We start from the raw sequence: 12,785 nt of genomic DNA, 5'->3' as shown, positions 1-12,785 counted from the left end.
GGTTAAGAGAAAGGAGCTCGATAGGACATCGCATCTTATGCCTACATATCTCGTCTGGAACGAGAATCAGAGCTGCTGTAGTTCGGCTCACGCACGCCAAACAAGACACACACACCCATAGGCAAACCTGGAACCCGACAACCACTCGATGGAATTACGTCAGCTTCCGAACCAAACAAACACAATCAGGATACGTACAGCCAATCGCTGGGCTTACGTCCATATCCTGACACACAAGAAGATAACAAGCAAACACACACAAAAAGAAAAAAAAGTGCCCGGAGAGACCTCGCACGGTCTCCTGCCTACATACCTCGTCTGGAACGAGGATCAGGGCGATGTAGTTCCCCCTCAAGGGAAAGAAATTCTAGCCAGAAACCAAGGGAAGACACACTACCAGGGAGCTGTACTCGAGCCTAGTGTTGTCATGCATCATTGCCCTACGTTGAGGTTTCTACCTACTTGCACAACTGCAAGCTAATCCTACCCAGGAAGAAAGCAAGCATACAAGCATACAAGCAAACAGAGCAAACAAATATTCACAAAGCACACACTATAGCCAATCAAGTGAGGCTCAAACAATGGGTTTGACTGCCGAAGCAAGTCATCTGTACATGGGTAGTATTCGCTCTTAACCTTGCCATTGCGAGGCTAAGGTGAAGCAGATGAAAGGTGAGTGAAGATTAGACTTCACAGCTCTTATCCCTAACCAGGGAGAGCTTCAGACAAAGGAGCGTGGGTCCAGAATGGAGGGACCCTTCTACGCTCAAAGACTCTGACTCGATTGTGCAACAGCACAAGATCTTGGGTTTGTGTCCCAATGCATCAACACACTGCCGTGTGAGCAGAGGGACGACTCAACAGAATAGTGGGGGATAGATTGCATATCCCTTTGATCCACCAATTGCCTCATAGAGGTCTTTACCTGCTTGGCACAAATGTAAACAACCACAAACATCGCCTCTTAAGGAGGACTTCAGACAGTTGCCTGGCCAAGTAACAGGCCAGGTCTTCCAGACTACATGGAGAATAGAAGTCCTACCTCAAGTGGTTTAAAAACCAAGCAGCAGCAAGCAAGTTCTTAAAGAACTGTAAGCGACTAAATGTACCTGAAATCAATCAAGTATCATCAGTACTCAGACAGACAAACAGTAAACAGCAGATGGTTAATCAGTTAATCTGTACAAGCAACACAAGTTAATGCACACAAGTGCAAGCTATAAGCTCAAGCTCAAGCATCAATCCCTACAAAACAAAGTCATGTTAGTGGACAACATCAAACAAAACTCAATTTAATCAACTTGCACTTTTTCCCTTAAGCCTTTTGCATTTCAACCTGAAAATCCAAACCAAATGTGAGAAACTAGACCACTAGGCCAAGCCTAGGGTCCAAAGGGGATAACAAGTTCTAAACAGCAAGTGCAATTCAACCAAAATCACATTAAAACAAATCAAAAGCAAATGCAATTGGTCCCATGCTCATATCAATCACCATTATCATTTCATACACAATTTAACATCAATCATGCAATTTGCAACTTCAAAAGACCAAACAGAACTATCTCACTCAAAAGCATACCAAAACCATTCAATTAATTCCACAAAAATTCACACCAAAACAGGACATATTCAATGTATAGCATGTCAATTTTCAGCTCAATTGGACAAAAGAAAGTAGGTCAATGAAAATCAAGAAGTCCAGACACAATTATTCAAGCCAAACCAAGACATTCAAGCAAGCATCCACTTCAATAATTCATAAAACAGTGACAACATATTAGAAATGAATGGGATCAAAACCATGATGTCCTACAATGTCTCTAGAATGCTCATGTCAAATTCCATCTTCATCCAATACCATATGAGAATTTCACAAAAGAAATACAAACATGTGTCACACAATGTTGCAAAATGAACCAACAGTGAAGAAAATTATCAATCAATTTGAAAATGCAACAAAAAATTCCAGCAAAAGTCACATGTTATCTTGACACATCAATGATCATCCACACAAAATTTCAGCTCAAACCAACATCCCTAAGCATTTTAAATAAAATCAGAAAGTTGACCTAGCTTGGTGTGACACAAATTGTCACACCTTAATCCAAAAATTCATATCTAATCAACCAAGTATCCAAAATTCACAAACTCTACATGAAAATCACCATCAACATGTCCAGAATAAGCACAAAAATTTTCGTTCATTTCTTTGGAAGCATGAGCATTTCATGAAGGTTTTGGCATGGTGTATACAAAATGAGCACATATAATCAAACCCTAAGCCAATTATTTTTCTACACATGCAAAAAATTCACAAAAAATATCATTAAATTCTACACATCCTCATGAGCATGGCACAAAAAATTTCACAAAAATAGGATGAAAAATGAGTGAGTTATTAATTTTCTAAGATCATGTAATCAAATGGAATTGAATAAGAAAAAGAAAAATGAAATAATAATTACTTATTAATAAGGCAATGGCATGTCACGTGTATATTATAAGAGCAAAAGTGCAAATGCCTATGTAGAAAATGATTTAGCAAAATGGTTCAGCAGAAGCTACAGTAATTATTTTTTTAAAAATCACATGCGCGCGCTACTGTAGCATAAACATTAACCGCACAGCCAAACGCAAGCAGTGGAGATCTACAGCGAAATTCCAGAAAATTTTTAAACACTATTCATGCGTTCTTCGCGCGCTTGTATTCATCGTCATCTCCAGCTCCGGTCAAGAACGAAACTCAACGAAAATGGACAAGCGAGGTACCGTTGGAACCGTCTCTCAACCTAGGTCACAAATATGCTAACGATTTTGCCTAACTCTCACTATATCTCACGGATCGATCAAAAATGCAAATGACATCAAAACTTCAAATCGAAATATCTCATTCCACAATTAATCAAATCAAAAACTAAGAGTATCACGTTCATCTACGTTGCAAGCTCTACAATAAGCATATGACAATTTAAAGAATGATGAAATTCGAATTCATGCACCTTGGCAATGGCAGTGACGATTCTTGAAGCTTCTTGATGTAATTCTCCAAAACAGGTGAAGAAGAAGGTTGAGGAAGATGAACGACACGCTTAGCTTAGCTCAATGTTGATCCAAGTGGAAGAAATCTCAATTCACCATTGTTGAACACACTTTGGACAGTCACGAATCCAATGCTCTCTTGCTCCAAATCACCAAAACAGTCCAAGCTAATGATCCATGGAAGATGAAGCAAAAAGAATTTCTCGAAATGATTGAGAATTGGTGAAGAATTCTTGAAAAAAAGCTTGATGAAATTTGAGAGAATTTGCAATTTGGAGGGAAAGTTAGTTATGAATTCTTGGTGAATGTGATTGTGTTTAGCATTTCAGTTATAATTAGAGCTTTATACTCTTGCTTAATCACTTTGTTAATCTCCAATTAACCAAAATGAAATAATTAGCTTAATGTGCAATTTCAAGTGCAAGGGCAAAATTGGTATTTCACATAAGGGCTCATGACAGTTGTATGACAGCTCAGACATCTTCCAATTATCATTTGTGATGTGTTGGCATTGGTTCCATGTTGATTGGCTTTGTAATTCTCACTTTCCATATGTCATGCCAAATTTTGCATTTTAAGTGATAGTTCAAAAATGACCTAGCCAAATATTGAACCTTGAAATGTTATGACAGTTGAAACCATCTCTAATTGGCATATGTGATGTGTTGCAAAAACTCCCATTCCAAAATTCCAAGTATTTCTCCATTTGGACCATTTTGCCCTTGGACTTTTAATTGTGCACTTGAAAATTGACCTTTTGCATTGACTATTTTTGATGAATTCCAACTATGCACCATGATAGTACATGTTAAATGGAGTTTGAACATAAAAAGATCACTCAATTTGGACACTCCATGTGGAAGTTATGCCACTTTGATTATGGGTCATTTTTGAAATTGAATGGACCATAACTTGCCAACCATACATGGGAATTTCAAGTTCTTGGACTTTTTAAAAAGGTGAGACCAAGATCTACAACTTTCATGTTGAACCAATTTTCATTTGAAGCTTACTTGGACATGTAATTTTGTGGTCAAAAACTTTCCATTTTTGGAAACTTCCATTACAAGTCACTTTCTATTTTTGGCAATTTTTGTCCTGACTTTATTTTCTTCATTCTTGAACTTTGCAATGTCAAATAACACTTGTTTCAACATGAATGAAGTGTATCCAACTCAATTCCACCTCCAAATCCATAAAATCAAGCACAGTTGACCATAGTTGACTTTTCAACTGATAGATGAATCTGGCAATGCACTGATCAATCTGAGCCCCAATTCTCTGATGAAATGGCTCAAGGATGAAACCCTAGCCTCAATAAGCTCCATATAATCATAAAATGATCCCCATCTCCATCATAGACCCCATCTCCTTGCTATGCCCTGATTGGCCCAATGCAACTGATTAGGGTTGACCAGTGGTCAAAACCCTAATCTCAAGGAATCTTGATCAAACACTTGATGATGACAAACCATGATGATAATGATGAATCATTTCAAACAAGATAAGAACCAATCTCCTTGAGAATCACAAAACCCTAATTTGGACCTCCACATCCTCAGATGATTAATGACCAGTCCAATGAAACCCCAACATGCACATGACCTCTTCATCTCCTGATCAAGACTTGTGAGGATGACTTGCACAATGTAACCACATGATATGCAATATGCACTGCCTAATGACCTAAAAATGCTATGTAATATGTTATGCTAGTCCCAAGAGAGGAGGGCAAATTTTGAGGTGTTACACACGTGCTCTAGCACGAGCCCCCTTAGTAGGTAGGTCTCCACCAGGCTGGACATACGTTTGGTTCCCAATTAACTCATTATTTTCTAATCATTGGGAAATTAAGCATCAAAATTTAAGTGATCACCCATTTGATTTTTGGCGTTAAAGTCATTATTCTAAAGAGAGGGCGCTAATGAGCTATGGAAATGAGCTCCCAAAATGTCTGCCCGAATAGGTGACCAATTGTGATCCTCACCCCCATCGCCATTCTTCAAAATGACAGTCAAAGGCATAACACATTTGTTTTCATGGATTTAGAATATGGAGGAAACTAATTTAACCTCTCCATAATTTAGAACTGTGATGGATTAAGGACAAAGGATGGTTCCCCCCTCTATAGTTCTATATTTTCCTTTGGTCAGGAGGCCTTCATAATGGCTCTTGGGGTCGTCAAACATTTCTCGCATTACTTAACCTTTTTCTTTGCACAAAGAGCTTTCCTCTCAGCCATGTTCATAGGGTTATCCATTCTTCAAACAAAAAATAAATAAACATTAGACAAAAATAAGACAAATTGGCCAAAGGCACATATGTAAAAATTAAACTTACACATGTATTCATCAATTTTCTTCTCCCAGTCGTTGCAACAATCGTGCTCCACTGTTTCTTCAGAGATGATAATGAAGAACTCTTCCAGAATCTCAAATTTTTACATCTCTATGATTATTAAATAATCACGATTGAATAAATTTTTGGCCATATAGTCTTCAATCCAGTATAAAGGGAAGCAATAGTTATTGCCATCCCCGAAGATTACCATAGAAGTATTTTCCCGACCCACACTCTCACAACCCTATCTTTCGAACTCTTTAATTATTTGATTCCATAAAAAGGAAAGGAAGTTCATATAGTATGCGTGACTTCCAAGTGGCTGCAAATAATTTCAAATGCCATTATTAAAGTCCAGTCGTTGGGCGATAACTAAGAAAGGGTGATGTCAATAGTTACAAGGTGTTGGAGTTGAAAAGAGTAAATGGAATTAGCACCCTGAAGTCATAAACAATGGAAAGGTTCCAGTAGAACACTCATCGAATGAGCCATAAGAGATGGCCATATTAACATGCTCTTCTTTGAAACAAGCCTCTAAGATTACATATGCCTTGTCACCTTAAGCGGATAAGTTTATGCTCTTACAAAGGCATCCGCTTTCTCTTGAGTTCTGTAAACACTATTGAAATCTTCCACCCTCAAGCATTTTAAGTAAATAAACGCCATTAACGGACTTAATTTTATTGGGAAATAATAGGGGAACACGGGGTCATTATCATTACTAGAATCAGAATTACTATCATAACTCCAAACATCTATAGCCCAACAAGATTGTAATCAATTATCGCATTTGGCCATCTTGCATTTCTAACACATTGTCTCCATAGTTCAATATACTCCACCTCACTATATGGCTCTATCAAATTTCCACTCTCATCTAAATCTATAATGATTTCCATTCTGGAATGATAAAGGATGAAAAAGAAAAAAAGAGAAATTCAATACTTGTACTTAAAAGAATGAGATAAGTAGGATGGATACAAATCTGGGAGAACCTAAAAATAAATGTTCTATGAGAGAGCAAAGAGAACATGTAGATGTAATGGATAAGAAGGGGACATGAATCCCTTTATTATAAATAAAAATACCTAGTTTGTGTAAGCATTATTGCCCTACCATGCATATGTCTCAACAGTTAAAAAGTAAATCCATCTACAGTCCATTTTTGACGGATTCACTAAGATCAAAGGCTCACATTGTTTGTACCTTCCCAATAATTTCTAATCATGATAGAGCATTTAATGATGCATATGTTTCCCCAAGAAATGCTTGAGGACTCGCCCCAAGCATTTCTTTAGGGAATCGCCCTAAGAAATGCTTGAGGGACTATCCCCAAACAACGCTTGAGGGAATCACCACAAGCAACACATTAGGGGATCACTCATGGAAACAGATAAGGGGCTCGTTAACATAGGTTTCACAAAAACCATTGTAGATCTAAATTAATCATTTCACTTTTCCTAGACTTTGTGCTTCAAGGACAGTGGAATCATATAATTTTATTTGGTCTAGAAAGAGTCGGCCCAAATACCTAGAAAGAAATATCCTAAGGCTTGAAATGACTAGGTGAGCATTACCTCGGTGTGTTCATCCATGGCTTAGGATCGCCCAATCTAGGCCTGTGATTACCGCCTAATTTATCTTACCCGCACATGGCAGACTAGGTGCTAAGGAGAAAACCATTTTGACCATATAAGAAAGGAAGGAAATTGTCCCTCTAATTTTGGAGGAAGAACCAGTCTTCTCCCTACTCCAACATACTCGTGAAGAAAGTATCAGAAAATTGTTTTCCTCTTATGACCTGGCCTAAAGAGCCATCTGTTAATACTCTAACCCAAAGGGTTGAGAGAATGGACTCACAAATATCATATAATTAGAACATAAACACCCTCTCGCGATCATACACCCTTGGACAAATACGCTTGGACAAAAGTGAAAGCCTCGTTCTTCTCAGTTACCTCCCGGACAAGCAGCTTCACATTTTCAACTGGAGTCTCATGATACTCTAAAGGCTCTACGGAGGCATCCACAACCAAAAATGAATTATAAGTATCTTGGATCTCCTTCATGTGCTAGTTTATCTCAATTGTAATTTCACCAACCTGTTCTTTAAGCTTCTTCCTCTCTTGGCAAAGACAGTCAGATAAGAAAGCATATCAATGACCAGCAACAACAAATGCCAAAGCAGTTGACTCTCAATGAATATAACAAGCCAATTCAGCCAACTCCCTTTGCCAAGATTCCTTAAAAAGACAAAAAAAAGTGTAATCTTCATCTCAAATTAAAGACTGAAATTTTATGTCTGTCCTCGGGCCATGACGAGCTAGTATCACGAGGTTTGACTTCATCTGAATGATAGCTTGCCCCTTGCAGATCTAGGATGGGGACTGTTACGAATATGCCTTTTAACCTTAACCTCTTCTATCTAAGGGATAAAGGCTAACCTTTCCTCACATTCTTTTTATGGAAATGGCAAGAACTCATCTATAATGAATTGATCAAGGGAAGCCCGGATCTCGTTTCAAGCAAAATGAGGGATAATATGAGTAATCTTCTTGATAACCAAACCAAAAGGTGTCAGAACAGGCGTACCAGAGGTAGAAGTTCCTCTAGCAGAAGGCTTACTTTGAATTCCAACCAAAGTAACATCAACCTGGATCTTCTTTCTTAATTTCTGTATAACATCTTCACTCTTCATCGTGTCTATATGATCAAGAAAAAAGACGTAAAAAAATTATAGAAATGAAGTAGCGAAAATAAGGATCTAGCACCACTTCCTAAAATTATTTTTTTTCCTATTTTTATTTGGCATCCACTAGCAAAAGAGTCTGTATGCACCTTTTCAACTGGTTTCTGGACACCACATCGAATGGAACAACTCCACCAACATAACCAAGCTCTTGAGAGAAGGCCACCATCTGGTTTCTCCAAGTATATCTTCTCCTCGGACAAGTCCCCTTTCCTATATGATACATTTCTACCCATGTCAAGTAATGGCTTTGAGTTCAATACTTCCGAAAAACGTTCGTGCACTTGAGAAAAAGACCTGACTCTAAGTGGCATATTTTCGCATTCGCCTCCTCATTAAGAGGGGTGACCAAGAAAAATGGTCCTCAAAATATTTCACACTGTAGGAATAAGCCATAAAAATTTCTAAAACTTTGCCTCAAAGAAAATATACCAAAGCCATTCACGTAGTTGACATTGTTTTGGATTTTATAAAGATGAAATAACAACGTTAGAGTCAGCTTTATCCCCTTGTATTCACACCGGTACTAAAAAACTTTAATAAACTCCCAACTTACTGGATGCAATTGCGAGGAGGGAATAAGCAAACGGTTTAGGATGCCAAATTCAAATTCATTGGATATGAGACGATAACCTATGAGATATAACACACATTCGTGAAAAGGGATCGCACACCCGTCGTATTGACTACAAATCCTTTTATCTCCATCCGGGAAAAACATTCTCAGTCAGCCACTGGACCCACGTTAGTTACCTCTTGGTCGAAAACGTCTTCACGAACAAAAAACAAAACAATATCCAATATTTTTGAATCCACTCATTCTCCTGAAAATATTCTTATCGGCCTTCTTGGTTAAATTTGACACAATAACCATGATTAAGTATGTTGTAACAAAAAACAAATGCAAGTACAATGTAGCAAGTAAGTCAGCTCAAACATTCTCTATCCCAGAAACCCTAAAGAAATCGAACGAAAGTAAAAGAAGGAAGTTAAATGTTGCAACTCAGGCTTAATCACACACTTTCAGTTGCTAACCAATTCTCTTATTTAGAGAGGAGAACACGTTATTTCTCTGGTATTCAAATCCTTTTCCATTCAAATTTTTCACTCTCTTACTAACTTGAGAATTAAAGTGTTAATCTTATATGTCAGACTTTTCTCCACTATATTGGAAACCTAAACCACAGTAATACAATACACTGTAAAACCATTCATTCTCATCAACTCTAACTTTGAAACAATTATAAATAAATTTATTTTCACTCTAGACAAATTCTATGTCCGTTTTTAAGATTTTGATATTTAAAGAAAGTTTAAATATAATTGAGTCAGAACAAAATTAATAAAATACATTAGGGTGTCAAATAATTCAAAAATCGGCAAGCTTCCTTTTTAAAGATTATTTGAATTCTGTTTTCTGTTTGCAGTGAGTGAGTGAGTGGTGATCAACGTAACATGTTGTACGTTGGTTAGATTCTAGACATGTTCTACTTTAACATTACCAAAATCCCCCACATTAAACTTTTTCAAACAAGGTTTTTCACCACAACCTCTTCTATATTAAATCTATGCACCAAACCACAACACCTTCAACAAATCCATGCCAGATTCTTCCTCCACGGTCTCCACCAAAACTCTTCTCTTTCTTCCAAACTCATTGATTCTTATTCCAACTTTGGACTCTTTCATTTCTCCCACAAACTCTTCCACTTCACCGAAAACCCAGATTCACTTCTCTGCAATGCTTACCTTAGAAGCTTGTTTAAGTTTGCTGAATACGAAAGGACTCTTTTTTTGTACAAAGAAATGGTTGGGAAATCCATGTGCCCAGATGAAGATTCTTGTGTTTCTGTTTTGAAGTCTTTGTTTTATGTGTGTCGTGAACAATGGGTGTTGGCGATGGTTCATGGGCATGTAGTGAAATTGGGTGTGGATGAATTTGATTTGGTGGGAAATTGTTTGATAGAGTTGTATGGTTTCTTGAATTGTTGGAATAGTTTGATTTATGAGGCTTATGAAAGTGGGAAATTTGTGGAAAGTTTTCGAATTTTCTGTAGGATGAGAAAAGAGAATATACAACAACCCGATTCAGTTACTGTTATTAACTTGTTAAGGGTTAGTGTTGAATTGAACTCATTGAAGATTGGGAAAGTTCTTCATTCTTTGGTTGTTGTGAGTAATTTGTGTAAGGAACTAACGGTAAATACTGCGCTGTTGTCTATGTATGCTAAGTTGGGTGATCTAGAATATGCAAGAATGATGTTCGAGAAAATGCCTGAGAAGGATGTTGTAGTTTGGAACATAATGATTTCGGCGTATTCTGGGAAAGGTTACCCTAAGGAATCCTTAGAACTTGTGTATTGTATGGTTAGATCGGGGATTAGACCCGACTTGTTCACAGCAATCCCCACAATTTCTTCGATCACAAAGTTAAAGTTCAACGAGTGGGGGAAGCAGATGCATGCTCAAGTGATGAGAAATGGTTCAGATTATCAGGTTTCTGTTTATAATTCTCTTATTGACATGTATTCAACGTGTGACGACATAAATTCGGCGCAGAAGGTTTTCGGTTTGATAATGGACAAGACTGTGGTTTCTTGGAGTGCAATGATCAAAGGGTATGCAATGCATGGTCAGTGTTTTGAGGCCCTTTCTCTGTTCGTAGAAATGAAGTTGTGTGGTACTAAAGTTGATTTTGTAATAGTCATCAACATTTTGCCTGCTTTTGCAAAGATAGGGGCATTGCATTATGTAAGATACTTACATGGTTACTCGCTGAAAACCAATCTGGATTCGCTTAAATCGCTGAAGACGTCGCTTCTTAGTAGCTATGCCAAATGTGGTTGCATAGAGATGGCTAGAAAGCTTTTTGATGAAGAGAAAAACAGCCATAAAGATATAATTGCATGGAACTCTATGATCACTGCATATTCTAACCATGGAGAGTGGTTTCAATGTTTTCAATTATACGACCAAATGAAACTATCAAATGTTAAACCAGATCAAGTATCATTTCTCGGGATTCTCACGGCTTGTGTTAATTCGGGCCTTGTGGAAAAGGGCAAGGAGATTTTCAAGGAGATGGTGGAAATTTACGGTTACCAGCCTAGTAAGGAACACAATGCTTGTTTGGTTGATCTATTAGGGCGCGCTGGAAAAGTCGATGAAGCAAGCGAAATAATAGAAAATAGTCGATTAAATTCAGATGCGAGGGTTTATGGACCCTTGTTGAGTGCATGTAAGATGCACGATTCAGAAACCGATTTCGCAGAACTTGCTGCTGAGAAACTCATAAATATGGAACCGAAGAATGCTGGAAACTATGTATTGCTATCGAATATATATGCTGCAGCAGGAAAATGGGACAAAGTTGCTAAAATGAGGAGTTTTCTTAGAGATAGAGGACTAAAGAAAATACCAGGGTGTAGCTGGGTAGAGTTGAATGGACAAGTGCACGAGTTTCGCGTCGCAGATCAATCTCATCCAAGAGCAGATGATATATATTCAGTATTGAAAGTTTTGGAGTTTGAAGCAGGCATGGAGGATGATGATGATCTTGAACTCAGTTTTGGAGTTTGAACCAGAAGATAATTGATAAGCCAATTCACCATACACTGTAACGTTTATGATATTCTGATGTGTTGTTATACCATTGTTACAAACAGTTATAGTAGTTTAAGATTAATCCCTTTTTTTAAGAGTTAATTAATTATTTACGGTTATTATTAGTTAGGTATAGATATATCTTTGTATTAATTGCAATAGTCATTCAATTTCATTCTTGTAATTTTCAGATTGAACCAATGAAGAGATCTTCTCTCACTCTCTATCGAGATTCATAGAACTAACATGCCCATGTCTCAATTAGACGTTAACACAGCACTCTCCTTAACGGAGACTTAATTGAAGAGGCCTATATCGATTTATCTTTTGGTTAAGCCGAGCCTCAAGACAAAGAAGATGCAGGGCTCTATTGATCAAGAAGGATCCAAATGTTCTTCTTGGTGGTTTGGTGTTTGAATTACTTTCTTCTATTTGAGATTGACAAATCCAACAAGGGAATCTCTCTCTCTTAGTCAAAAATGTGATGACGATATTATTATCAAGGATTCTAATAGAAGCAATTTAAGAATTACAAGAATCAATGATAAGGGCACATGAAGGTCTTAAAATGACAACCATCATAGAAACAACACTGGTATTAGAAGACTTGGAGGATAAAATGGTTGTAATATTCTAAATAAAATGTGTCTAAAATCATAATATTCAAAATCTTAGAATATGGCAGTGAATACAACAAAAGTGTCTAAATGACATCAATACTTGTAAGAAATAAGGTCTACAACATAGTACATGTACAATGAGATGTCATATACAAAATACTATAATAGAAAGCAAACTGAAAAACAAACAAATAGCATGATCTTCAAATTCTTCAAGACATCTTGCATTTTCCCTTGTCCAAACATCTGCTTATCTAAAAAATATAACCACAATATGGGGTGAGATTTACAATCTCAGTGGAGTCCTATTAAACCATAAGTCCATTCGGTCAAGGTGTTTCAAATTATATTCTGCTTATACTCTTATCACCTACCTTACATGTCCTATGATCACGCAAGGTAAAGAAATCAAGACCTAACCAGTCTCATACGAT

The 12,785-nt window shown here is 37.3% G+C and overlaps 1 protein-coding gene across 1 annotated transcript; it reads left to right on the top strand.

Moving 5' to 3' along the window:
- Positions 1-9,498: 9,498 nt before the first annotated feature.
- Positions 9,499-12,297, top strand: LOC127078081 (pentatricopeptide repeat-containing protein At1g11290, chloroplastic). The gene is made up of 2 exons (XM_051018764.1): positions 9,499-11,744; positions 11,923-12,297. The coding sequence occupies exon 1, from the start codon at positions 9,611-9,613 to the stop codon at positions 11,705-11,707; it is 2,097 nt and encodes a 698-aa protein (XP_050874721.1). The 5' UTR covers positions 9,499-9,610; the 3' UTR covers positions 11,708-11,744; positions 11,923-12,297.
- Positions 12,298-12,785: the final 488 nt, after the last annotated feature.

The sequence above is a fragment of the Lathyrus oleraceus genome, chromosome 1, assembly GCF_024323335.1.
Source record: "Lathyrus oleraceus cultivar Zhongwan6 chromosome 1, CAAS_Psat_ZW6_1.0, whole genome shotgun sequence".
Classification (NCBI taxonomy): domain Eukaryota; kingdom Viridiplantae; phylum Streptophyta; class Magnoliopsida; order Fabales; family Fabaceae; genus Lathyrus; species Lathyrus oleraceus.
The sequence above is the reverse complement of the archived record's forward strand: the minus strand, read 5'-3'. Positions and strand labels throughout refer to the sequence as shown.